The sequence below is a fragment of the Pithys albifrons genome, chromosome 2 (assembly GCF_047495875.1).
Source record: "Pithys albifrons albifrons isolate INPA30051 chromosome 2, PitAlb_v1, whole genome shotgun sequence".
Classification (NCBI taxonomy): Eukaryota; Metazoa; Chordata; class Aves; order Passeriformes; family Thamnophilidae; genus Pithys; species Pithys albifrons.
Window position 1 is genome coordinate 25,315,731 of NC_092459.1, and position 26,353 is coordinate 25,342,083.

Below are 26,353 nucleotides of genomic sequence, written 5' to 3' on the forward strand. Positions count from 1 at the left end.
AGCATACCCTGGGAAACAACCCTTAAAGGCAAGGGGGTCCAGGAAGGGTGGACATGTTTTAAGAAGGAAATTTTGAGTGCACAGCAACAGGCTATACCAGTGTGCCGAAAGGCCAGCAGGAGGGGAAGACGGCCAGCTTGGTTAAATAGGGAGATTCTGCAAGAAATCAGGGATAAAAAGAAAGTTTACAGACTATGGAAAAAAGGGCTGGCTACTTATGAAGAATTTACAGATAGAGCTAGGTCATGAAAGAAAAAAATTAGGGAAAGAGAAGTGGAATTTGAAGTAAATTTGGCTATTTCAGTTAGGGATAACAAAAAGTCCTTTTATAAATACATTAATAACAAAAGGAGGGGGCAAGGAAAACCTCCATTCTCTGTTGGACTTGAAGGGAAATATAGTTAAGGAAGATGAGGAGAAGGCTGAGGTACTTAACACCTACTTTGCCTCAGTTTTCACCAGTAGGACAGGTGGCCCTCAAGACAACTGGCCTCTGGAGCTGGTAGCCAGGGAGAGGGAGCTGAATAGCCCTCCTGTATTCCAGGAGGAAATAGTTACTGACTTACTGAGCCAGCTGGATCCTAACAAGTCTATGGGACCAGATGGGATCCATCCCAGGGTGATGAAGGAGCTGGCAGAAGAGCTTGCCAAACCGCTCTCCATCATCTTCCAACAGTCCTGGCTCTCTGGGGAGGTCCCAGATGATTGGAGGTTGGCCAATGTCACCCCAATCCACAAAAAGGGCTGCAAGCAGGACCCTGGCAACTACAGGCCTGTCAGCCTGACCTCCGTGCCTGGCAGGGTTATGGAGCAGTTCATCCTGAGTGCAATCACACAGCACCTTCAGGGTGGACAAGGGATTAGACCCAACCAGCATGGGTTTAGGAGGGGCAGGTCCTGTCTGACCAACCTGATCTCTTTCTACGATCAGGTGACCCACCTGGTGGATGAGGGGAAGGCTGTGGATGTGGTCTATCTGGACTTCAGCAAGGCCTTTGATACTGTCTCCCATAATATACTCCTGGAAAAGCTGGTAGCCCATGGCCTGGACAAGTGTACCCTCTCCTGGATTAAGAGCTGGCTGGAGGGTCGGACCCAGAGAGTGCTGGTGAACGGAGCTGCATCCAGCTGGCAGCCAGTCACCAGTGGTGTTCCTCAGGGGTCTGGGTTGGGTCCAGTCCTGTTTAAAATCTTTACTGATGATTTAGATGAGGGGATTGAGTCCATCATCAGCAAATTTGCTGATGACACCAAGCTGGGAGGGAGTGTCGATCTGCTGGAAGGCAGGAGGGCTCTGCAGAGGGATCTGGATAGACTTGAGAGATGGGCTGATTCCAATGGGATGAAGTTCAATAAGGCCAAGTGCCGGGTCCTGCACTTTGGCCACAACAACCCCCTGCAGCGCTACAGGCTGGGCACAGAGTGGCTGGAGAGCAGCCAGGCAGAAAGGGACCTTCGAGTACTAATTGACAGGAAGCTCAACATGAACCAACAGTGTGCCCAGGTGGCCAAGAAGGCCAATGGGATCCTGTCCTGTATCAAAAATACCGTGGCCAGCAGGACCAGGGAAGTGATCCTTCCCCTGTAACTCTGCGTTGTTGAGGCCACACCTTGAGTGCTGTGTTCAGTTCTGGGCCCCTCAGTTCAGAAAGGATATTGAGATGCTGGAGCGAGTCCAGAGAAGAGCAACAAGCCTGGCGAAGGGACTGGAGCACAAGTCCTATGGGGAGAGGCTGAGGGAGCTGGTGTTGTTTAGCCTGGAGAAGAGGAGGCTCAGAGGTGACCTCATCACTGTCTAGAACTACCTGAAGGGAAGTTCTAGTCAGGTGGAGGCTGGTCTCTTCTCCCAGGCACTCAGCAATAGGACAAGGGGGCACGGGCTTAAGCTCTGCCAGGGGAAATTTAAGTTGGAGATCAGAAAATAATTCTTTACAGAGAGAGTAATCAGGCATTGGAATGGGCTGCCCAGAGAGGTGGTGGATTAACCATCCCTAGAGATTTTTAAACGCAGATTGGACGTGGCGCTGAGTGCCATGATCTAGTAAATGGACTAGAGTTGGACCAAGGGTTGGACTTGATGATCTTGGAGGTCTTTTCCAACCCAATCGATTCTATGATTCTATTCTATGATTCTATATATGTGCAATACTGAAGGCACAATATCTCATAGTTTATGACTTGAAGTACAATGATCTTTAAATGTTTTTCCAGATCCACATCCTTATCTGGCATTAAGCAGCTGCATGCATGAAAAAATAGTGTTACCAAGGACACTATCTCTAAAGAGATTAGAGAAAAACAAGGATGTAAGTGATGGTTTCTGTACACAAAAGGAAAAAAAAAGAAATATGAAAATTTGTTATACTACTCTGCCCTGCCAATTTTAAGATGTGATTTTTAAAAACAAGTTCAAAGAATAGAGAATTTAGAGAATATTTTTTAAGCTTTGTTTTACAATATTTTTCCGTCCCAGCTATTTCACACTTGAAATAATTATTAGTCCAAATTAAGCAAAACATTAAATGTGGTGTTTCACTGTATGCATTTAGTACTCCCTTTTGTTTAACATTTCTGAGATATCACTTAGAAGATTGAATAAAACTGTGACACAAATATTTGCATTATTTTAGGAACATCCAGTAGTATCCAAAAATTAAGGTAAAATGTAATATACTAGAATATTTGTCAATACTTGGTGGTTTCACCAAATTTGGATAAAAAACAACATTGAATATCCAGACTGAAAAAAAGGAAATTGAGAGAAACTGAGAATACTTAGTCCAAACGTACTGGCTCAAGCATTCAATGACACAATACTATCTTATTGGAATAGAACTGCTGTTTTGTGTAAGGAAAAGTATTCTGATTCTTTCATCCCTACTTACATCATGAAGGAAGGGATAGGACTTTAACTCACATTTTTAAGTGACTATCTTCAGTATGTTTTACCCCCTCAAAACTTTCCTGACTCATTTATTGTGACACTAATCAGACTCTTAACACTGAATAGTTCTAAACAGTTATTCCCAAAATATTTTTTTAGATTTACTAGCACAAAACCTGCTTATAATACACACAATGACTGAATGCCATATGATTAAATATTTGTGATAAATTAAAATGCAGAGTGAGTTTCTTTGGTATTTAAAGAGACGACAGTTTGCTAAAATGCAAGTCATGATGTAAGGATTAACAGCCTTGCACCTGCTCAGCCTTGAAGCAAAAAACCCCTTTACAATAAATTATGCCAACAGAGGCTAAGCCATCTCTTCCCCCCCCCCCCCCCCATAACACAGAAAATACTGACCAAAAAGCTGTAAGTTACAACCTTTAGATGGGAAGCAGCTTTTTACAGACAATAAGAAGGCCAATTATTCATCTGGTATATTCTTGACCTATTCAGATATGGTGAAAAGGCATAGCCTTTTTCTTCTTCAAACACATTTTTCATTAACTGTTTATTACAACTGTTTAGTATTCTACTATACACACATAGTGTTAGGAAGGAGGTATATAAAGGTATTTAAGGTACCTCAAATTTCTGAAGAAGGGCTTAGACAACAAAGACTTGAGTGAAATTGCTCCAGCTCCACAATGTGTACTTACTAATAGTAAAAAAAAAAAAGGTTTTGTGCCTTTCTTTTCAAGAAAAAGAAAAAAGAATAGCTATATGTGACAAATTGCTGAGAGGTCAAGCCAAGTCACAGGGCAGCTTACTGTTAATCGGGAACAATTATCTCAAGAGTATTGAGTAATTTAGTTTAGTCTTTATGACAAAGTGACCCATGTGACATTAAAGGAAAAAATAGGATGGACTTATGAAGTCATTTTATGTTTCCCATAACTGCATACAAAGATTTACAGGCCACCTGAAACAAGACACACTCCTGGTCAAAGGTCTGAATCCACCGCTGGCCAAAATTCTACAAGCTCGTTAAAATTTGAAGCAATGAGAGCCAACATGACATGTAGTAGGAGGACTACCAGGGTAAATATGAAAATTTTTAAGATTGATACATTGACAGAAATTGAAGGGTATCCAGGAAGAGTACAGACACTCCAGTCTTTTCTAGGGCCAATAACCTGTTGTACCATTTCAGGTGCTGCTTCTAAACATGTCATTCTGAGTATCTCAAAATCTCCATCAAGTTTCCTGCTTGACTCCTATCTCCTGTTATCTCACTGTGCACACAATTCTGTTTATTCTGTCCTGACCCTACAATGATCCCCACCCAATCATGTCACACACTTTAACCTTTTCACCCTCCCCATCCTACAATTGCCTTCATCACAAACACATATTACAGCATTTTAGAAGACTCTTTTTTCCTTCTTTTAGTTTCAAAAGCACACTAACCTCTTGACATCTGTTCAAATATGAGTGTTTTGAGAACAAAACTGAGACTTATAGATAATGTTTAGCCAACAGTTCCCCTATTTTACTGTAACATCCATGCAAGCAGAGATCCCAATCAAAAGAAAATAATTATTTTCCATTAAATATTTTTTTTCTCAGCAAGATTTAGTCTGAGAATTCACATTATTTAAACTTCAATACTGGTCTTCGCTCAGAGTTTGAACAATATTTTTAAGCTATAGGACTAGAGACTTAGCACTAGAATCCAATAATGAAACATTCCTATTGCTCTCCTCTCTTTGGTCGAGTTACTACCAGAACTGATCCCTGATGCTGAGCAGTTACTCACTGGAAGGAATCATAAAGGAACCTCTTTACTTCCTCGACTAAGCTGAAGGAAAAGCTGAAGTGACAGTATTTACAGTTCCTGAATGCTGCTAAATCATCCCTAAGGATAACTTAACTCCAGGGCATGTAACAGTATCTTTGAAGAGCAATCTGTGCATTTGGGATGCTTCTCATATCAAATAATGGGTTTTTCAAATAAATAATATGAGAAAGTCTTAATAGGAGGTTCTCATGACTCTAAAATATTTTGTTGTTTTAAACTACAGAAGTTGATCATTATGATTTATTAGGAATATATTCAAAATAAGAGTTTAAGAGCAAAGCATAATTAATTCAGTAATTACAGTAACTGCTCCAAAATGTAAATGCAGAATGTGAGCTGCATGGAATACCTCATATCTTTCACTTGCTATTCTTCAAAGAAAATTAATCGTAATCTTTTTTAGGCTTCTCAGAACATCCACACAAGTGACATTTTAAGATTTTCTAAACAGAATTCTTTGCTATGCTGATGAATGTTAGCCCAAATGCTATAGAGTTGTTAGTTCAAAATTCTACAAATTAAACCAATATCTATCTATCTATCTATCTATCTATCTATCTATCTATCTATCTATCTATCTATCTATCATCTATCTATCTATCTATCATCTATACAATCCTAATATAAAATGTACATTTAACAAACCCAGAAAAATCCTTTGAGTTACTGGGGAAACAATAACTTCCCTATCTCAGAAATACTTGTACTAGTCAACTTAATTTTTTTTATGTGGGTTTTTGTTTGTTTGCTTTTTCCTTTTTCAAATCATTGAAGTTAACTCTGCCTGTAGGAAGTTTCTTAGAGTGCTATTTTTCAAAGTCAGAAAATGCTATTGAGGAATTATCAGTCCCAGGAGTAGATGCTGCTCACAGATCCCATTGACTTTGCAACTCTAAATGACAGGGGCTACTGACTGTCATAGATATAGTTCTCAAATAACTTCTCCATATGTGAAACTCAAAATTTGCTGTCATTGGCAGGTAGGCCACAAGTTTTATTCCCAATATGACAGTTCTTTCTGCTTTAAATTAGCTGGGAGAACCAAGCAGAATGAACCTCTGTGCAGATGGATATTGCAGAGCCTAGAAAATGTTTAAATATTACTGGAACATTTTTGATGGTTAGATGGCAGAAAATAGTTTTCAACACAAAAGGGAATTTTAACTTATCACAGGTAAGTATCTATAAAACCTTTTTGCTAGAATGGCGATATCCTATCTAAAATAGTAACATTATTTTTGAAAACTAAATCTCATTATATATTTGGGAAATATCTTGTAATCATAGCATGACTTGGGTTAGAATGAACTTTGAAGACCATCTACTTCCAACTCCCTTGCTGTGGGCAGGAATAACTTTCACTAGCCCAGGTTGCTCGGAGCTCCATCCAAACTGGCCTGGAACACTTTTAAGGATAGTGCATCCACAGCTTCTCTAGGCACTGATCCAGTGTCTCACCATCCTCACCATAAAGAATTTCTTTTTAATATGTAATTTAAACCTACTCTCCCAGTTTGAATCCAATCTCCCTTGTCCTGTCACCACATGCTCTTGTTAATAGTGTCTCTCCTTTCTTGTAGGCTCTCTTTAGGTTCTGGAAGGCTGCAATTAGGTCACCCTGAAGCCTTCTCTTTTCCAAGTTGAAAAATCCCAGGTTTTCCAGCCCTTCCTCACAGGAGTGGTGCTCCACCCCTCTAATCATCTAGGTGGTCCTCTTCTGAACTCTCTAATGGCTCGATGTCTTTCTGTGCTGGGATGTCCTTCTTGTGCTGGGATATAGTTATCACATATATATAATAAGTATATATGTGTGTAAATATATATATATTTATTATGAAAGAGTTTGTTTTGGCATTTGTACAAAGTATTGTTTACTACTCTGAATCACAGTCATCAGTAAAAAGGCTTTCATTACCGATTTATCCTTGTATGCAATCTCCTTGAAAAGCCTGCCTGTTAATTTTTATGAAAAGAAACCAGTCAGTATATTGTACACTCATATTACAAAATAAAATGAATTAGTTTTTCTTGGTAGTTTTTAAAATGGTTAGCAAAAATATTATCTGAAGTCATGATTCTGTAACATTTTTTGAGTTTTGTATTTTTAGGGTTTTTTATGTCTGCTGATAACATAGAAAACACAAAGTGAAAAGTTAAGGTAAAATATTTCTGAAATTTAACAGATTGCCTTAATTGCTCTGAATTTCATTTGACTAATAGTGCATAATAAAATAAATGAAAATGTGAAGGACTGTCAGGAACATTAAATTATTAAAGGAGTAGACCTCCTTTAACCTCACTTGCCATGAAGGCTCTAATGTCCCATCACCTGATCAACACCACTTCTATGCTCTTCAGATACAGTGTACATATTTTCAATATTTTGTATGTTACAATACTAAGAGACTTACTAGATGATATATACCTTAGGGTGGACTTAATCATTACAGTCTGTGTCCTGTCATTCATTTACATGTTTAAACTTTTTATAGCATATGAAATATAAACCATTATTTCACACTTTGTCAATATCATTTTCATATAAATAGGACATAGATATTATAATACTGGGGACTTGTCACATATTGTGATACTTTTCTCGAATTGGTAAAATGAATTCCTGCTTTTTGTTTTGAAACTTCTCTTTCATATTTCACTCTAATTGGTAATATCACCTGAGATCATTTGGCCTCCACTATCAACATTTTACTTACATCAAAACAGATTCAGACAAAAAAAGTGATCCTCTCAATTTTTCAAATCACTCTGCATTATGACAAACCAGATGACAGATTTGAAAGTATGACATTAAAAAACATTGAAAGACTTTTTTATATATCTATGCAGTATTTAAACAGAAAAGAAACAAATATTATTTACTACACAGGTGGAGCATTTTGGTGAGATGAATACTAAATATTATTGACCTTAGAACTAAATATTTGATGAATTTAAAATGCTGTATTTTCAGAACAGACAAAATGTTTTTTAATGTGATTGATCTAAGACCTGTTTGTATTGGTACTGAGGAACATCCACCTTAGATGAGGATAACCCAGGTTCTTGTTGATAGATCCTTTGGGGTGGATTAGAGTGAAATGACTGAATTATCGATGTCTGTAAATATACATGTAGAGTTCTTGGGACCAGTGCTCTTCAGTATCTTCATCAATGACATTGACAGTGAGATCAAGTGCACCCTCAGCAAGTTTGCAGATGACATAGCAGAAGGACTGGATGCCATCCAGAGGGTCCTTGACAAACTTGAGAAGTGGGTCCACGGGAACTTCATGAAGTTCAAGAAGTCTGAGAGTAGGGTGCTGCATCGGGGTTGAGGCAATCCCAGACATGAACACAGGCTGGAAGAACTCACTGACAGCAGACCTGCAAGAAGAACTCTGGAGTTCTCATGGATGAAAAGTTGGACATGAGCCAACACTGTGTGCTCATAGCCCAGAAGGCTAACAGTGTCCTGGGGTACACCAAAAGAAGAGACAACAACCCAAGGTGGGTAATTCTCCCTTTCTACTCTGCCTCCGTGAGACCCCACCTTGAGTATTGTATCCAGGTCTGGGGTCCTCAACACAAGAAAGACACAGAACTGTTGGAGCAGGCCCATTGTAGACCACAAAGATGATCAGAGGGCTGAATTACCTCTCTTGCAAAGACAGGCTAAGATATCTTAAATTGTTAGGCATGAAGAAGAAAAGGCTCTGAGGAGACCTCTTTGTGGCCTTCCAGTACCTTAAGGGAGATTATAACATTGAGGGATAGGATCTTTTTACTGGTAGATAGTGCCAGAATGAGGGGCAATAGTTTCAAATTGAAAGAAGGCAGGTTTAGATTGGATATTAGAAAGAAATTCTTTACTCTGAGAGTGAAGCACTATAACAGGTTGACCAGAAAAGCTGTGGATGCCCTATCCCTGGAAGTGCTTAAGGCCACATTGGATGGGGCCCTGGCCAAGCTGATTTAGTGCGTGGCACCCCTTCCAATGGAATTAGGGTTGGAACTAGACGATCTTTAATGTTTCTTCCAAACAAAACAATTCTGTGATTCTATGACTGTATGATTCTAAATAACAAAAAGTGGCTCAATGACCACTTCCTTTAGTATCCTTGGGTGGATCCCATCTGGTCCCCTGGACTTGTATGGTGTAGCAGGTCACTAGCCATTTCCCATGAGTACATTCATTTTGATATAGAAACTTAGAATATATCAAATAATGTATAATTTCTAAAGGAAAGGTTAATTTTATTTTTTAACCTTTTCCTTGTTATGACATGCATTTACATAGAATTCCCATAGATTTTCCTATATATCTGGCTCGCTTAGAAGTCTGAGCACAAAGTAATCAGAATAAAAAATGCACTTAAAAGTTACAGACTATCAAAATGGTTTTCCCTATAGGGCAGCAGGATGCACTTAAGTAAAAGCAGAAGTAGGCCAGGATGGCATGAACACTTCTATATCTTCTTTACCAGAACTATAAGAAGAATGACTGCTTGTGAAAGAGGTCTGGAAAGTTACCAAATTCAAGCTTCTAGCAGTTACAAATTTATTGCAAATAACAGATCAGGTTTCAAAGTATTCAATTGGCATGAAATTCCATGTTAACCTACATAGCTAGTAACTTGCTAAATGTAACATGTTAAATGTATTTCCCTTCTTGATGTGGCAGATACACCAAGATGTGTTTAAAAACAGCATATGATTACAGCTACTGAGAGCAGGGAAACTAAAACAGGATGAATAATAATACGTCTGGCAGAACTGATAAAGGACAAAGTTTAAAGGAATCATGAGTGATGACAAATCTAGTGAATATAACATACACAATTCAACAGGATAAAGCAGAATTAGAAGGTAAAGGTATCATGTAATCTCAACATTTTCCAGAAATCTTGGTATACACTGTTTCCTATAATTCAATAGAAACTCGATTAAGGAGAAAGCTGAAAAAGCATTATGAAGAAAACCATGTAAAAACCAAAACTCTGAATTTTGCTTTCTGCTAAGCGTGTTTAACAAATAGCAATTTAATCAAAATTTGAAATTATGCTGAGCAAGATTTTAAACAAAATAATACTCCATAGTAAGAGCTCTGTAACATGTGACAATCTGAGCATTCTTAATCATATTTTCAGAACCCTCTTCATATATGGGACAGCCTTTAAGGAAATAATGAAATACTGAACACATTTTAGGCAACGGAAATAGGTTACTCAGTAAAGGGATAACAATCTACTTCAGTGAAGTATTTGTTTAATGAATGTTTTTTCTCCATAAATAAAAGAAGTAAATTCAATTAGCTGCTGTGTAGTAGCTCCATTTCTCTGAGATATGTGGTTAACATTGATATGTGGTTCTACTGAGTTTCGTCTTTCAAATGCCTTTGTGAGTTCCATCATCCAGATACATTACATGAACAGAAAAGTTGACCCAATATTCAATTCCTTTGCCAAGAGCAAAAGTACAAAGAAACAGAATAGTATTTATTGAGGAAAAAAGAAAAGCATACATCCCATCCTAAAACAGATGTCTAAAGCAGGTGATACCATTTCTCTTGACTTACTGCAGAGTGGTATAGGTTACACAGACTAACTCATGGGTAATTACAGGTAAGATGAATCTCTCTTGGTGAATAACTAGATACTTGCACAGAATTGAATTCTAGAAGTCTTCATAAACAACGGCTGAAAGTCAATTCCCTCCTGACAATTACAGGGTATCACAGAATCACAGAATAACTGAGGTTGGAAGGGACTTCTTGAGTTCACCTAATTTAACTTCACCTGCTCACAGCAGAGTCAGCTACACAGATTGCTTGGGACATTTTCCAGTTCAATTCTAAATGTCTGCAAAGAAGGAAACTGAAATCTCTCCGTGCAACCTGTTCCAGTGGTTGACTGCCCTAACAGTGTAAAAAGAAAAAAAAAAAAGAAAGAAAAGAAAGAGAGTTTTCTGTATTTCAGTTTGTGCCAATTCCCACTTTTTGTGTACTTGCTTGATGGCAAAGACTGGGCACTGGAAAAAGGCTTTTACCTATGATAAGCACTACTCAGTCATTCTATGACCCAGAAAAATGTTTTATTTGTATTTTAGCACTTTTATACATATCTTTCATGGAGACTACCTTTTTTCCCTCTATATGATTTATGTGAATGATATAAACCACTTTTTTTCAACACTAACCCCCAAGAAAAGAATGAAAAGCAGTTAAAAATGAAAAATCTCTGCTTGATGGCTATTCATTTTGCTTTATAAAAGTACACCATAAAAGTGTAGTCCAAACCAGTCAATAGCCTCTAATATTTAATTCTAGAATTCGCTGTTTTTTTCTGAGTTCTTTTAATTTCCTGCATTTCTTTCCAAAATGTTGTAGTGTTATTACAAAAGAACTGGTTTTGAAAAATGCAGTCATTATCTGTCTTATTTTGGAATGAGAAGGGCAAGTTAATTATACCATATACCAGAAAATATTATCTCAAGAGCAAAAAATACATTTTTCTCTGATCCTATTTTACATTTAAAAATGTTAACAAATACATACTGTAACCATAGAGATACCTCCTGTATTTATATATAAGTATGATGAAAGCTACACCTGAAATCCTGAAAACATTACTGTAGTGAAGTGAAAGTGTTCAGCCGCTGATTGCCTGTCAGCATTATAGCAACCTCCAACCTGCTTCTGTATTGATCTCGTAGCCTGTGTGGCAGAACATGAAGAATAGCCATCTGTGTCAGGTACAGCAGCAGGTGCCATATCCATTGAACAGGCTGCTGCCTGATTACCATAAATCTCTTTCAAGCACCTGGCAACCTTGACAGACACCCCACCACCTCACAAAGTTGTCTGAATAGAAATGAGAAACTAAACAAATAACATCAGCTGAAAAAGGCCAGAAACTGAATCTGCTGCAGATGTTCTGTGAAGTCTAGGCAAGACAGTGTTTAGGTGGATGAGAATTTCTTTGCCATGCACAGCACTCGTGTTTCAGTACACTATTGCCCATGTACTTGTAAGACAGAACTTGAAGTAGGATAATAGGTATGTAAGTGTAAATGCTTTGCCACTAACGTGTTACAAATTTCTATTTGTGCAGATGGGACTTGTGCCAATAAAACCAAGCAGGTTATCTCATAATGAGGAGATTGGAAAAATGATAACTTTTCAGGGTACCCATCAGTAAGTCTATATCTGAAGTTTTTGTAGGAAGAAGATATCCATCAAGAATACTTGATGAGATTATTTTCAGAAACATTTTAAGAGTCTCACCTACATTTATTAGTAGATGTGTTTTGAACTTGGATTTACCATTTACTTTGTGTGTTAAAAGTAGTTCTTGAGATACACTGCTCAGCTGAATGTTTCAGAAAATACCCTGACATCCTGAATGACAGATCTCCGTATCTGGATCATGCAGTTTTGTCTCTAGTAATTGTCAAATTTCCTGTTGTCAGCTGTTTAATAGTAGCTAATCATTTTGTCAAGTCTATATTTGTCTCTTTAAAGGATGTAGTGACAAAATTATGATTATCAAGAGACAGTTTTTAAAGGCAAAATAGTAAGATAATATCAATCAAAAAATGGAAAATGAGGATGTGATTTTTGTGAAGGAGAAGGCAGAACAAGAAGTTCAATCAATCAGAGATGTGTGTACTTCCTGTAGTGGGTAGCAAGGATGACAGATCTGTGAACTTCAGTGATGTTCTTTTGATAGATGAAGAAAATAAATACCCAGAAATAACAGCAGTAGCTATCATTATTCATTACCAGCTGGTTGATATCTTGGAATTTGTCCAAAATGTCTCATAAAATGGGGACTGTTTGCTATGCAGAACTCGGTCTGAGAATTCACCAGTTTTAATTCAGTCAGGGAACATGTTGCACGTATTTAGCTTAATTCACTTAAAAAAACTGTGATTTGATATTTGTGAGTCTTTGGCTGATGAAGTAGTAATAGCCACATACACATTAGGAAGAGATGTTTTCATGTGAGTTTCATAACCAACTAACAAAAGGAAGATACCTGGTTTTAGACAGATATATCTTATGGGGGAATGAGAAATTTTTAAAGGATTTTGAACAATCTCTACTGTTCTTCTGATGCTGAAAAGACACCTGCCAATTCTACAAGACCCTTTCACAGACACTTAGAACTGAAGCTGCACTTGTAGAATCATTTTAAACTGTAATTCATGAGAGAGTACTGACTGGTTACTTCTCTTTCAGCCCTTGGTAAGTTACTGATTACTGATCTCATATTTGTGGTAGATGGAGCAATAAACTTGTGCTGCTCTAATGATGAGACTTATGTAGTGAAAAGAGGAAATGTCATTAAAGGAGTAACCATAAACATGATTGTATCATAATTATGCTGTGCAAGAGGTACTGACTTTAAACCTATGGAAGTATCAGTAGCCACATATGGTAGAGGTGTGATATTAGAAATTTTTTCACTGAGACCTGAAGAGTGGAACTAAGAAAGCATGAGGAGAGAACACCTGTTGAAGTTGCTATCCTGAATACTGTTGAAACGTTTCTAGTGGCAACTAGTCCTCCTAAACCATATCCTATTTTAATCAAGTGCGTGGTCAAGCATATACCACAGTTTAAAATATCTGCCTTTCTCAGACCTTTAAGGATAAAAATGAAACAAAAACCCGCAACCAAAATCAAAGATAGCAAAAAAACCCAAACCAAACTATAAACAAACCCAATAAACCCACCCACCAAACCCCAATTATAATGGCAGAGAAGTTGAGAGGCTCTTCCCAGATATTTTCATTTTTAGTAAAAAAACCATCTAGATGCACTGACAAAAAAGCACTCAAAAAACATGTGAACTAGGAAAGAAGAACCAAAGCCTCCATGGAGTAAGGCAAATTATCTTTCTGCTGCTGACTAACCAAGGAAGAAGGGAAGATTTGCATTAGGGTCAGAGATTATTGAACACAATATGAGGCATATGAAATCGTACACTCTAGTGAAACAAACCAAAAAACAAGATAAGAGAAAGTGTAATTTTTCTTACTGGATGTGTAAGATGCTGGGAAAAATTCTTTTGAGATAAAAAATTAATTTTACAGTTACATATAAATGCAATTAAGAAATGATGATGGATCGAATTTTTTTAAAAAATAAAAGACAGTACAGGAAGCAGAAAAAATATTTTCTAAGAAGCAAAACAATATATTTTCAATATTCTTACTATTTTAAAAGCGTTAACAAGAAAAGAAGTTTGATATATGCATTGATCAGAAGCTCTTTCTACTTGCCTTGGGATACCTCTGCTGTATGAAACTCAGGAGAAACATGTTTAGACCAAAGTTCCATAGACACAGCCAGGGCTGATGGAAGGTCATTGTCTAAAATTTCAGAAGGAAACATTTTGGCCACTTCAGTGACAGTTTTCTGGCTTTGGGACATAGTAGGTAAACAGGTGATATTGTTTATTCCATCAACACAGAGAAACCCAGGGGAGCAGGACTGTATAAGACAATCATCATAATTAAGCTCACAGCTTCGTCCCTGAAAGAGAGTTTAAAAAAAAAAAGACATTTTTAAAGAAAATTTGTGTTTCATAGTCATTCAAAATTATTGCTTTCTTTTGATTCTAAAATACTGTTTGTTTATATTAAGGTCTTTAGACTTCTGAAAAGAAATCTCATCATATGGAAAATATTCCTTAAATAGCACAGTTGTATATTTTTAATTTTAATGATTACTTTGACTCTGATTTAATATTACAAATTATCAATAAGAATAATTTCCCCGCAGGTTTGTAATGGTAAAGTATTAAGCACAGTATTCCCACCAGTTAGAAAAAGTAGTTAAAATAATCAGCTTCAGTTAGCATGTAAAGAAAACTCTTTACATTGTACTTAGATGTCTAAAAATCTATGGTTTGCTTTGATTTACAAGCAAATATCCTTTCTTTTTGTACACTGTAGCTAATTTTTTGCTGTCTGTTGTTAACAAATTCACGCAGAGCACCTTATTAATACATTATGTTCACAGATAATGCTTAAAAAAGAAAAAATGTAGTGGCAGTCTCAAATTGGACCAGGCATTCATTTTCTACTTTTTATCAAGACTAACAACTCATGGGAAGCCTGAAATATCCTTCCCAGTAATAAAGTAAAAATGTTCATATTCAGTGGTCTGCAAAAAAGGCAAGAAATAATGTATTACTTTTGCAGCAATAATTATATGAATTAAATGCATTCTTGAAGTGTGAAATAAATACATGCTGAAGTCAGGCATGGGTTCATTTTATTTTCCCTTTTGTTGCAATGATCTAATAAGATGGGAAAAGATAAAGAGCTGTTCTAGAAGTATCCTACATATCTGGATAGCTATTTCGAATACACACACTGTCATCTCTAAAATACGTGCATCTCTGACAATATATCAACAGGATATAATTTCCAACTGAATCTTCTCCTGCAACCAGTGCAGTTGTAAAAAGATCCAAGCCTTTTCTAGAGCTAAAGAAGCATGTGCTCATTACATACTCTCCTTCAGACAAGATGCTTAAATAATCTTGCTTGTCTACCTGACTATTTACACAGAACTTGAGACAACTTACATTTTCTGAGATCTCTTTCAACTCTCTTAAATTCAGTTATGATATTAAGAAACAATAGAAAGGGCAAAAGATCAACAGGCAAAAATGTAGACATAAAAACTGAAATTACTTTTTTTTTTAACCAATAGTTTAAATCATTTGTAGTTTAAAATGGAGGTTAAATTGAGGGGGGATTGGGTGATTTAGATATATCCATACTTGTTTTGATCAAGTTCTTAATTTTTTTTGCTAAGTATATGAGCTATCTGGTAAATTCATAGCATCTTATAAAATCACTCACTGTATCATCATTCCAAAGCACAAAGGAACTACAGGCCAATATATATGTCAGCTACCATAGATTTCCTCCTTGCTCTCTTCTAATTCCACACATAGAACAAATGATCAATTTAAGCAAGCTCATAATCTTTCTTAATCCTATAAAACTTATGTTTCATTCTGGCTTTCCTTGTGACAGATTAGTACATTTTTATGAGTACTACATTTAATGGTGAAGAGCATTTGATTATGATTTTATGACTCATAGAAACAAAGCAGATGTGAATAACCTCCACTGTGCATGAAGGGTACATTAAATAGTCATAGATAAATTTGATAGCATTGAAAGTGTCTGTAAATGCTTTAACAGTTTCTTTGCAGGCAGAAAGAATCATTTAGCTTGTGCAGATTTGTATTTAAAGGTAGATGTAGATCTATAGATACTTTCACGTAAAAAGTAAATATTTATTTCAAATACCACTGATGATGCTTTTCTCCTCAAAATTTATGAGAGATTTCCCAATCCATACTATATGATCCATACTTCAGGTAGCAGTACAGACATAGACTACAAAAGATTTATCTAATACAGTGTAGCTGCAGTTCCTTGAATACTTATTTCTCTGGGACTTTCACAGTTTCCACTCCACACTTATTCCTGGTTAGGGGTCTAACCCCATCAGGGCCTAACAAATATACCTCTTGAAATGTTTAGAAGGTAACTTCTTATCTTTCACATTGAAGAAAGGTATGTTAAATTTTTTTTGGGTGTTCCTCCACCATGTTTTCTTTCTCTATGATGGCCTTCCCAAAGCGTAGTAAAATTTGAGGGACTGAAGATGGAACAATGAATTATGAACATACTGTACAGTTAATGCTCAAGCTATGTACCAATAAAAAAAGCTTTCCCCATAGCTCAAATATCTATCCAGCTTCATCATCAGTACTATTAATGAATACTTGGGGATGAAAATAAGTAGAGTTTGCACATAATAACTCAACAAATACACTATTCCAACTTTTGACAATAAGTAAATCAGAGACTCCCTAATCGAGGGTAACATTCAGAAGAGTAATTTGAATAATAATGAATCTATCCTCCTTTTAACTCATTTTTGGACTTTTTGTCTCTAAAATGTCATGCAACACTGACTTGTACCAATAACTTTTGCACAGATTGAAAAAATATTTTCTATAAGTAGATTTTAAGTTTCCTCTCTGATGGTTTTATTTGGCATTCAGAAGATTTTTTTTCTTTTGGTGAGATATAAATACTAAAAAAATTCTGAAACTGATCTTCTCCATTACAGTTGTTCATGCAGGAAAAGTATGAAAATTTAATGAAAAAAATGAGACGATTTTAACTTGAATGTCTTACAGTTTTCCATATAAGAAGACTGTGTCACTCTAGTGATATATCCTCCATCATCACTTGATGCTGTTTTGAATGCCAGTGTGCTTTTGAAGACAGAAAGAGAGCAGTTGCTATGGTCTGTGGGAAGTATCACTGGTACCAAATTTTAGGCAACACTCACATCTACTCAGTACTGATGAGGCTGCATCTGGAATACTGCATCCAGTTCTGGATTTCTCAGTTCAAGAGAGGTAAGAATCCACAGCCATATTCAAACTGGCCTTTATCTACCCCCTATTATTCTTCAGAGGAATTTGAGTAAAGTGAGTAAAGTTTACTTTATTTAGAGAAAATCTCTGCCTCCATAAAATCCTTTCTGTGTAAACTGTATAGGGACATCTTACATAAAGATCTTACTGGTCCCAGAATTATGATTCTGCATTGTAAGCAAGTAGGGGAACTAGCAGTATCTAAGTCTAGAATACAGGTTTATTCTAATTTTTCTCATATTCTCATTTAAATTAACACCAAGAGTGAGATCTAGATCAAATGAAAAGAAAAAAAAAAAACAAAAAAACCCAAAACCAGGGATGTTTCCCGCTTCTGGGTTCAGACATATTTAGACCTCCAAGACTTATGGTGATACAGAGATTAATAAGGTTACATAGAATCCTTTTTTCACATTTTGAATTGTGGCTAATGTGAATGCAGGCTTAGGGAATTCATAACCTCTTATTCTGGAAGCAGATGTAAACTGCTATGGCAGTTTCAGTTACTTATAAAGGTAACCTATAAAGGCTTCCATTATTTGATGCCATATTTGCACCATTCAAAGACAGCCCCTTCATCATTTTCTACTGGTGATAGACCACCAGGCATAAAGTTTGATTAGAATTGGAAATTTTACTCTGAACATTTAAGAAGGCTGTGTGAAGAACGCCTTAGAAATGTCCTGTGATAAAAGCATTAATACAAGAGTCTTCTAATATGTTAGAATTGAACATATTGTTTTAAAGGCCCTAATCAGCCCCATCATTTTCTGTAATCCATCTCTGAAACCTCTTCCTTCCATGGTTTAGCTCCCTGGGCTTGGGGTCAGCTCTGATTTGGTGCAGCTGTGTATCTTTGCGTCAGCTTGTGGTGAAAACACCTAAGCCATGAGAAAGATGTGGGAAATTTCTTTTAAGGGGCCTTCATCTCTGAGCTCAGAAGGTGCATTAAGCTCAGGTCCCTGTCCTTGCTTTTTCACCAAGCTTACAATAAAACTAAAGACTGCTATAGTAATCCCAGTGTTTTGTTGATCCTGATCTTGCCTTGCTGCTATACTTCCTGGCTTAACCTTAGACCTGGTTTCTGTTCATGAACTTGCCTGGCACTGTCCGGACAACAGAAATTACCTTTTGGCACTGGTCTTGTTTTGCTACCATTGTTTGGGTACTAGGACACTCCATCCCCTTGCCTACAAGGTCATTGCCTCTGCCTACTTTGCTGCTACTGCTGGTTCATGTCCTGCCTTCTCCAGTGGAGCAGCCCACATGACCCTTGTGCTCCTTGACATGTACGGGGGATCTTCTTTGGACAATGGACATGGGGCAGAGATTAATACAGTGCCTGAGAGAGCTAAAGACAGAAGTATTTTTCACATTTTCAATTTTTTTTTCTGTTTTATTGCTTCACTAGTTCTTTCCCTCACTGACAAAATATAAGAATCTCCTAGTGTAGAAAGAAGCTCTGAAACTAGCTGACATCTGAAAAGTTATAATTTCTTTTTTGACTTTGTTGCAGAGACACTGTAAAAGTAAATATGAATCTTTCTTGCAATAATCTTTTCCTGTTATTTTACAGATGTAAATACACCACATAGGTGATGCATATATTATAAAACAATCTTGCATAATTTATTAAAAAATGGTATTAAAATATATATTTCAAGCTTAGAGTTGTAGAGATAAGAATTACTGAAGTAAGAAAAAAAATATAAATCATGTACTCCTTTCTCTCTTTGTTATTTATCTCAAACTATTAAATGGTATTACTAAATTAAGTCTGAAATGTGATGAAGTAAAGAACAAGTTCAAATTGTAGGAATGAACTGCATGTCTTCAACTACCAAAAGAATGTTATAAGAAAAATGGTGGCAGTATGGAAATTTCAGCCTTAGATAAATACAGCACAGGCATTTACCCACTCTCAAAATATTTTGGTATGTTAAGCACAGAGAACAAAAAAAGAACCAAGCCACACAGGGTCAAGCATTCAAAGGAACTGTTTGATTAATTTCAGGGAAATTTTCAAAATATCTGTCTGTATGCAACCATTTCAAATGTGAGTTATCTGAGTATGTAAAAATACAAATTACTATGTGAAATAAAAATATTAATTGGTATGTATAAAAATATGAATGTGTTGAAAATATTAACATTGATGACAGAAAAAGACACTACATATCACACTGGTCTGCTTTTTATTGATATTAGGCAACTATTTCCCTGTAATATCAGAGCTTATGTAGTGAAACAAATAAAATAAAAACAATTACTAAAATACTCCGAAGGCTTAGGTTTTATCTGAGCGAGGTAAAAAAGAAATGGGATTACATTATTTCTTGTTTAACAATGAACAGTCAGGTTGAGGGAAGAATAAGAAAGAATTTTAGCATCTCACCACAAATCCTGGCTTGCAAAAGCAGGAATAACCAAAGCTGGGCTCCTTCTGTACACAGATACCATGTATGCAGGGGTTGGATATGCACTCATCAACATCCAACTCACAATGGAGACCTTGCCATCCTGTCAGAAATAAAAAGAGAAAAATAAACCCCAAACCAAGACTCAAAATCTACATTCATTTATTGTCAGTGGAAAAAAGCTATGGGTAATTATCATTCATCCTCATATGCATATAGATATATATTAAGGGATGAGTGTGAACTTTTTTGGGCTGTGGTTTCCAAAAGTAAAAAAAAAAAATAAATGAAAAAAGGTTAAAAGAAAAACTATGACAGAGACTACTGTGCCAGATCAATGAGGAAGACAGTTTCTGAGGAAATACAGCTTTGTATTTAAATACCATCAGATACTATCTTCTCATAGTACATTAGTCAGATTATTGGCAATTTTATTAATATGCATTTCTTATGAAAATCTTCTTTACAACTAAGCACATTTATAAATTAGAAGCCAAATACTGGTCCAGAAAATGTGATTTAGATCATGTAATTTGAGCCTGTCTCAAACTTCCTCTTTAAATGCTATGCTGAACTAGGAGCTGTCTATTTGCTAGGTAAATACAAACCCAGAATTCTGTAAATTATGGCTAGTTATTGAAGAATACCTGAATTTCCGCCATGATACTCCCACTACAGATTTGACTTTTTCTCCAGTTAAATTTTCTTACTTCTAAATGAGCTAGCTAAGAAAACCAAACAGCCCCATAAACCCCACAACAATCCTCAGCTGATACAAATCTAGTTGCCCCAGTTCAGCCTTTACTTCAAAGCATGCATCAAATGGATCCACCTGTTACATTCCAGTCCTGCTTTAGCTGCTCTGATAGAAAAGCAGCCTACCCAGCTAAAGACTTCATTCATGAGCCTGCTATTAGTTCCAAAAGCTGCTCCTGTTGCTTTTGAGCTGCCCGAGATGCTGTTAGGATAGAGTTTGTATCTCTCCATGCTGCTTCTGCACCTGAACAGCTCAAAGCTGCAGCCAAAGATCCTGAACATGCATCTATTATTGTAAGGGTATGGGGGTTTGCTACTGGGACAATAGCAGGCAAACTTCATGATCCATTAGAGAATGCATTTGTCAGAGCTAAATCAATTCCCTTTCCTGGTATCACATGCTGTCACCACATGCTTCATTTTGTTCTCTGGAGGTTTTTGGGAAGCTGCAATCATCTGCCTTGTTCCTATTTATGTCTTGGTACTACCCCTTTTCCATTTCATTAAATTGCTCCAGGGAATCTGTTGCACAGTATACCAAAATATCTTGTGGTAAGTTCTTTAGCATAGTTGCCTTTACAGATCAAAAATCCTCAATTACAGCCCCATATATCTGTAGGTGAAACACAGAAGAGAAGTCCAAGACCTATAATATGAGAAAAGTAGTAGCCTGCAAAAAAAAAGCAGATTTTTTTCATAGCATTTCTACTTTCTGTCTCTGGATAATATTTTTTCTTCTAATCCCTTTCTTCAGTTATGCAACTTTCCAAAAAGCTACTCTTCCTAAAGGTTCTCCTGCCTCTCCAAATTCACTCCTTTTATGAGTTGTAGCCTTCTCATCTCCTCAGCTGTTTCAAAGACTCAAATAACACTTGTAAATATCATATTACCTAGAAAAGAAACAAGATACATAAAAATTATGTATATTCTTAATGCATGTGGTTCCTTCACTGTGTCTTTTCCTGGGGGAGAAATAATGTAGAGGTCTTTAACCCCTATTAATAAATGCTACTATAAAAAGGAATATAAAAGAAAGGCAGCTTATGCTTGGGTTGGAAGGTATTTAAAACATCTTAGCTGCAGGAGTGAGCTCCAAGGCCCCAGAGAAGCTTCTACTTGCAGCAAGCATTTCCATATAAAGTTGCATACAGACAGCGGTCACAGTCCTTGGCTAGCAAGCAATTTTTGAGAAATTTGAGAAAGATTTGAATTTGGCAATATATTCTGTGTGAGGCACTGTAATGACTAAAAAGTATATCTTTGAAGTTCTTAAGTCATCTCTATTGGCGAAGGGATATATGGCTATAAGCAGTACCAGCTAGAGTGAGGGGACATACAGTTTTATCCATGTGGAATGTCCATTATGTAACCATGCTGAGAAGAAAAAAGATACAGCATTGAAGATAGGCCATGACTTTTACTTATAAGATCAGAAGGGGTCTTTATTACGATGAATCCTGACCTTCTGTATGGAAAAGTCCAGAAATTTTTCACTCAGTTCACACATCAGGAGTATAATGTTTTTCTGAATTATCAAGTATCAACTTGACATTAAAAAAGCTGCTATAAAAATATTAAGCTGTAAGTAAGTTATTCCTAAACTTAATTAGGCTCCAGTAAGGTAAGACTATTTTGGTCTTATATATTAGAGTATCTTTCCTTTGTACCAATTAAACAAATGAATCAACTGCTAAAAGGACTTTCATTGCACACACATGCACTCTTGCTTCAGTATCTTCCATACAATCTTTAAAAAAAAACAATCTCTTACATATAGTTTTGCAAAGTGCACTAGGGATAATTCAGAATGAAAAAAAAAGTAAAATGTATCAACATTCAGTTGCTCATGTGCTTTCTTTTAAATGTAGAACAACCATTGATAAAATTATATGAACAGATTGCTAGAAAGATTGGAGAAAGGTATTATATATATGTGGTCACTTGACTTCAGGAGAGTTTGGCAAGACCTTTTTGCTTGTAAATCAAAGCCAAGACGAACATACTTTGTTACAAAGGGAATTAAGTAGATCAGATGTATGAAGATATCATGGGTTAATAGAGTATTTATCATCCAGAGTATATCTATATAATCTCTAAATTAATCACTAAGAAATCTTCTATCAGTATTATCAAAGAAATTACTCAGCAGTGCTGGTCAGTACAACAGCAAACAATAGATTTCAACTGAAAAATTAAAGTTTCAGGAGGCAGGTACTCAAAATTTCTAAATTAATAGTAACATTTGGAGCAGAATGTTACTTATGGATATGGATCAGAAATCCTACTTATGTTGACAAAGGACTTTTTGTTAATAATGATAGGAGATTGTGAGTAGTTCTGAATAGATTAAATTTGCGACTGTGTGACAATGCAGGCTGATGGTGACCTTTGCTTCTTTATAAATACTAAATCTCTTGACTTTCCTGTCACTAGACCTGCTTTAGTTGATCTAGGTCACCACAAGAAAACAGCTCTCACTTTTTTCACTCTATTTATAATTGTTCATATAATTTCTTTTAATACCATCCAGCTGATATAAACATGGATGTGTCTTACAACACAACAGCAATAATGATAATAATAATAGTTAAAATGTTCAGAATTTCTTTTCAGTTTTCCTTTTCAATGAGATTCTACAGGTAGTTAAATTATCTAGTCATTGAGCAGTGACTACTTGACTGCTTGGTCAGTAAGTTACATTAGTAAAGATCATACACAATAAACCTAGTTCTAGGTAATTCTGCAGACTCAATGAAATGGTTTCAGTTTTAAGCCTTTTTAATATGCTTATTACAGTAGCTAATTCTCTTTAGATTTCATTCAAAAAGCTTGACAAAGAGATAGTTAATAGTTTTGTACCTTATAAATTAAATACAACAAGCAGAGCTTTATATGATTTACCAATTAACTGAGTAGGAACATGGATAATTCAAAACTATCATTGCTTAAGATTGCCCTATGATATGGCAATTACCTTGTTGACATTTACAAGTGTATCCATTGATATGATCTTCACAGGTTGAGCCATGCAGACAGGGTGATGAATTACACTCATTAACTTCTATTTCACAAAACCGTCCAGAAAATCCAGCAAGACACCTGAAGCAAACAACATTCCAAATTCTTATACTGTGCATAAAGATCATATAAAATATACCTTGTGGGGAAACAATGTGCATTAATAAGACACAATCTCATATATTCCTTTCTGGTTTAAGGAGCATTTTATTGGAACTCTTCCAAGATTCATGTTGTAATCCATGGTGATCTTTTAGGGAATTTATAATGGCAAAACTCATCCACAAATTTCACATCTGGATCATAATCAAATATAACAGTCTCAATTACAGTTTACTGGTTCTAGCAAGCTGAATACAAGTGTTTCTTAATATACTCTTGGGAGACTATCTACTGAAATAGTTTAGCTAAGGAACTGCAGTCAATGTTTCTAAAACTGCTTGTTGACAAATGTTGTACTATCAAATATAAACTACAGCATAAAAGACAACCTTCAGGGACAATGTTTTCATTATCATTCTAGTTATCAAATATTAGTCATCTTGAAAAGAACTTTTCTTTAGTTTTGTGGTTGTGAATTCTACGTGGTAATTGATATCAAAATAGTTCCATATGATTTCAGCATACAAATATACATGACTCACAAGACCTTTAATGAAGTTCACAAATCCTACTAATCTCATTATTGAAACAAATCCTTGCATATATATTAACAGCTTTATGGATATACTGAAATATGTTCCAAAAATAAGGGTCCCATAATGGTATTTACAACATTTACTCTTTTGAGATGTGTTGTACACGGATATAATTCACATGAGACAATGTATTCAAAAACTCCTGCTAGTAACGGGGTGGTGCACGTCGTCTATGTTGTCTTCACTCTAATGAAAAGCATAAAGGTTTACACCCCACTTACACAAAGATGAGGACATTAACAACTCACTTTTGTGTAAATTCAAACAGTCATGTCACCTCCTCCTCAAGGTGTGAATATAAAACATATCAGTAGAATGAGGTACCTGCAGTGTCTACTTAACCTTTGCAGATCCTAAAGCAAAAGTGAAGGAGGATGGACCATGAAATCAGTATGCGTAACACTTCCTGAAGGATCATTACACTATGTATACCTAATTATGTTTTTGCTTATTTTTGCTTTGACTGTTAGAGCACATTTGTTTTATTTTATGTGGAATACACTCTGGGAAATGAGAATTTGGAATCTACCAAGACAATGACAACAGAACAGATTTGCCTAAGTCTGCGTGAGCTACAGACAACAGCTATGGCATACTGCTCAGAAAATACACAAACTGAAGCACACACTACTATTTTTCAAGTATCTGATCATAATGTATGAGAGTAAAAGCATGGACAAGCCTTAATGAATAAGTCATAAGCTCACTTGTTTTTTGGTAAAAAAATATTTTAAAAAGATTTCTGAGAAAATACAATTTGGCCCCTTCATCCCCTTCATTGGTAATGGTCAAAGCCCAGCAGTTAGAACCTAAGTTCAGATATCCAACTGTAATAACCCTAGGATTTGTCTATGCGCACTAAAATAAGGGGTGCAGAAGATGATTCTTCTCACTGAAAACTTAGTTTTCTTCAGATACCTTTGTCTTTCCACTGTCTACATAAGGTATTAAACAAAACTAAAATCAAAACAAAATCAACAAAATAAACCCCATCAAAATTAAGGGAACAATTCCTCCCAGATATGAGAAGTATGGAAAGAATATTCTACTCATAAGGCAACTAGACATAGGGAATACTACGACAGTTTAAATTACATTTAAATTAAACTTTATACTTTCGTGTGATTATAAGCTTTTAACTTGAAATATAATAAAAAAGTATTTACAAATTTATAACATAAACTGGAAGAAATATAAAGTTATATAAAATATCTGGGCAGAATAGCTGCACCTGTTTGCATCTAAGGTGTGTGGGCTTGATTTTTCAGTTTGTAAAACTCAAACATTGAAGAAAACTTAACAGTCTTTTTAAGACCTCTCCTGTTAGCAGCTTCAAGTGGGCGCATTTTTATATGTGGTGTATATTCTTGCTGAAGAGCACTTTACTGAGCTCCTGTGGTCAAATCTAGTTGGAGCGAGAATGATTAACAGAGCAGGTTGCTATAACTCCAATGGGGAGAATCAATAGAATGGAATCAGCTAGATATCAGGATACAGCCTGGATGAGCTTTGTGTGATTTCCTACTCAGCAAACCTTGAGGCTTCAGAGACTCAAGGCTCTACAAACCCTTGAGACTTCAGACACAAACTACATGGCCATGGATCTAACTCTACAGACACTGAGGTAGAAAACTGTATGTAAGTATATGTATATGTATAAGTGTTTGGCAAAATAATCTGGTTTGCAATGAAAACTTTCCAAATATTAATTGTGTATAATACCATATAGAGTGCTTGTGGTACCACAGGAAAAAGTTATAAAAATAAGACTGCCTTCAGATTAAAATTTAGGTGGAAAACATAAGCCCATGAAAGTACTTAGATATCCAGTAAATCAAATCCTACATACATCAATGTATATAAAAGGTACCCCTTTTCCCAAGTTAGTCATTCAACTAAAAGGAAACTTAAGAATATTGAAAGTATTTAACATATTGATAACTAGAGTACCACAGAGTTCAGTTTGCTTCTGTTCAAAAACCATGATCAGATATAGACAATGCTCCATGATTGAAAATACAGCCGTGCTATTAGCTAAAAAATTCTGAGCAATTGTGAAACAAGCAGCAGTTGTTTACTGTTTGTTAACTGCATGGTACTGGTGTTAGCAAGTAATAAAACACCCCAATAACAGCAGCTTTCCCAAATTTTCAAAAATTGCAATAATCTGTATGCTTCATTAAGAGTTTTAACGAAGTTAACACATAATATGACAAGCACTTCAGCAATTTCTCAAA

At 35.9% G+C, this 26,353-nt stretch overlaps 1 protein-coding gene across 1 annotated transcript in view; it reads right to left on the reverse strand.

Moving 5' to 3' along the window:
• The window catches only part of EYS (eyes shut homolog), a 782,127-nt gene that overhangs the window by 349,769 nt on the left and 406,005 nt on the right, over positions 1-26,353 (reverse strand). The window contains exons 29-31 of the mRNA XM_071548512.1: positions 23,375-23,499; positions 19,623-19,747; positions 14,034-14,286 (exon numbers count right to left, since the gene is read on the reverse strand). Of these exons, the coding sequence (XP_071404613.1) occupies positions 14,034-14,286; positions 19,623-19,747; positions 23,375-23,499 (503 nt within the window). The remainder of the gene's footprint in view (positions 1-14,033; positions 14,287-19,622; positions 19,748-23,374; positions 23,500-26,353) is intronic.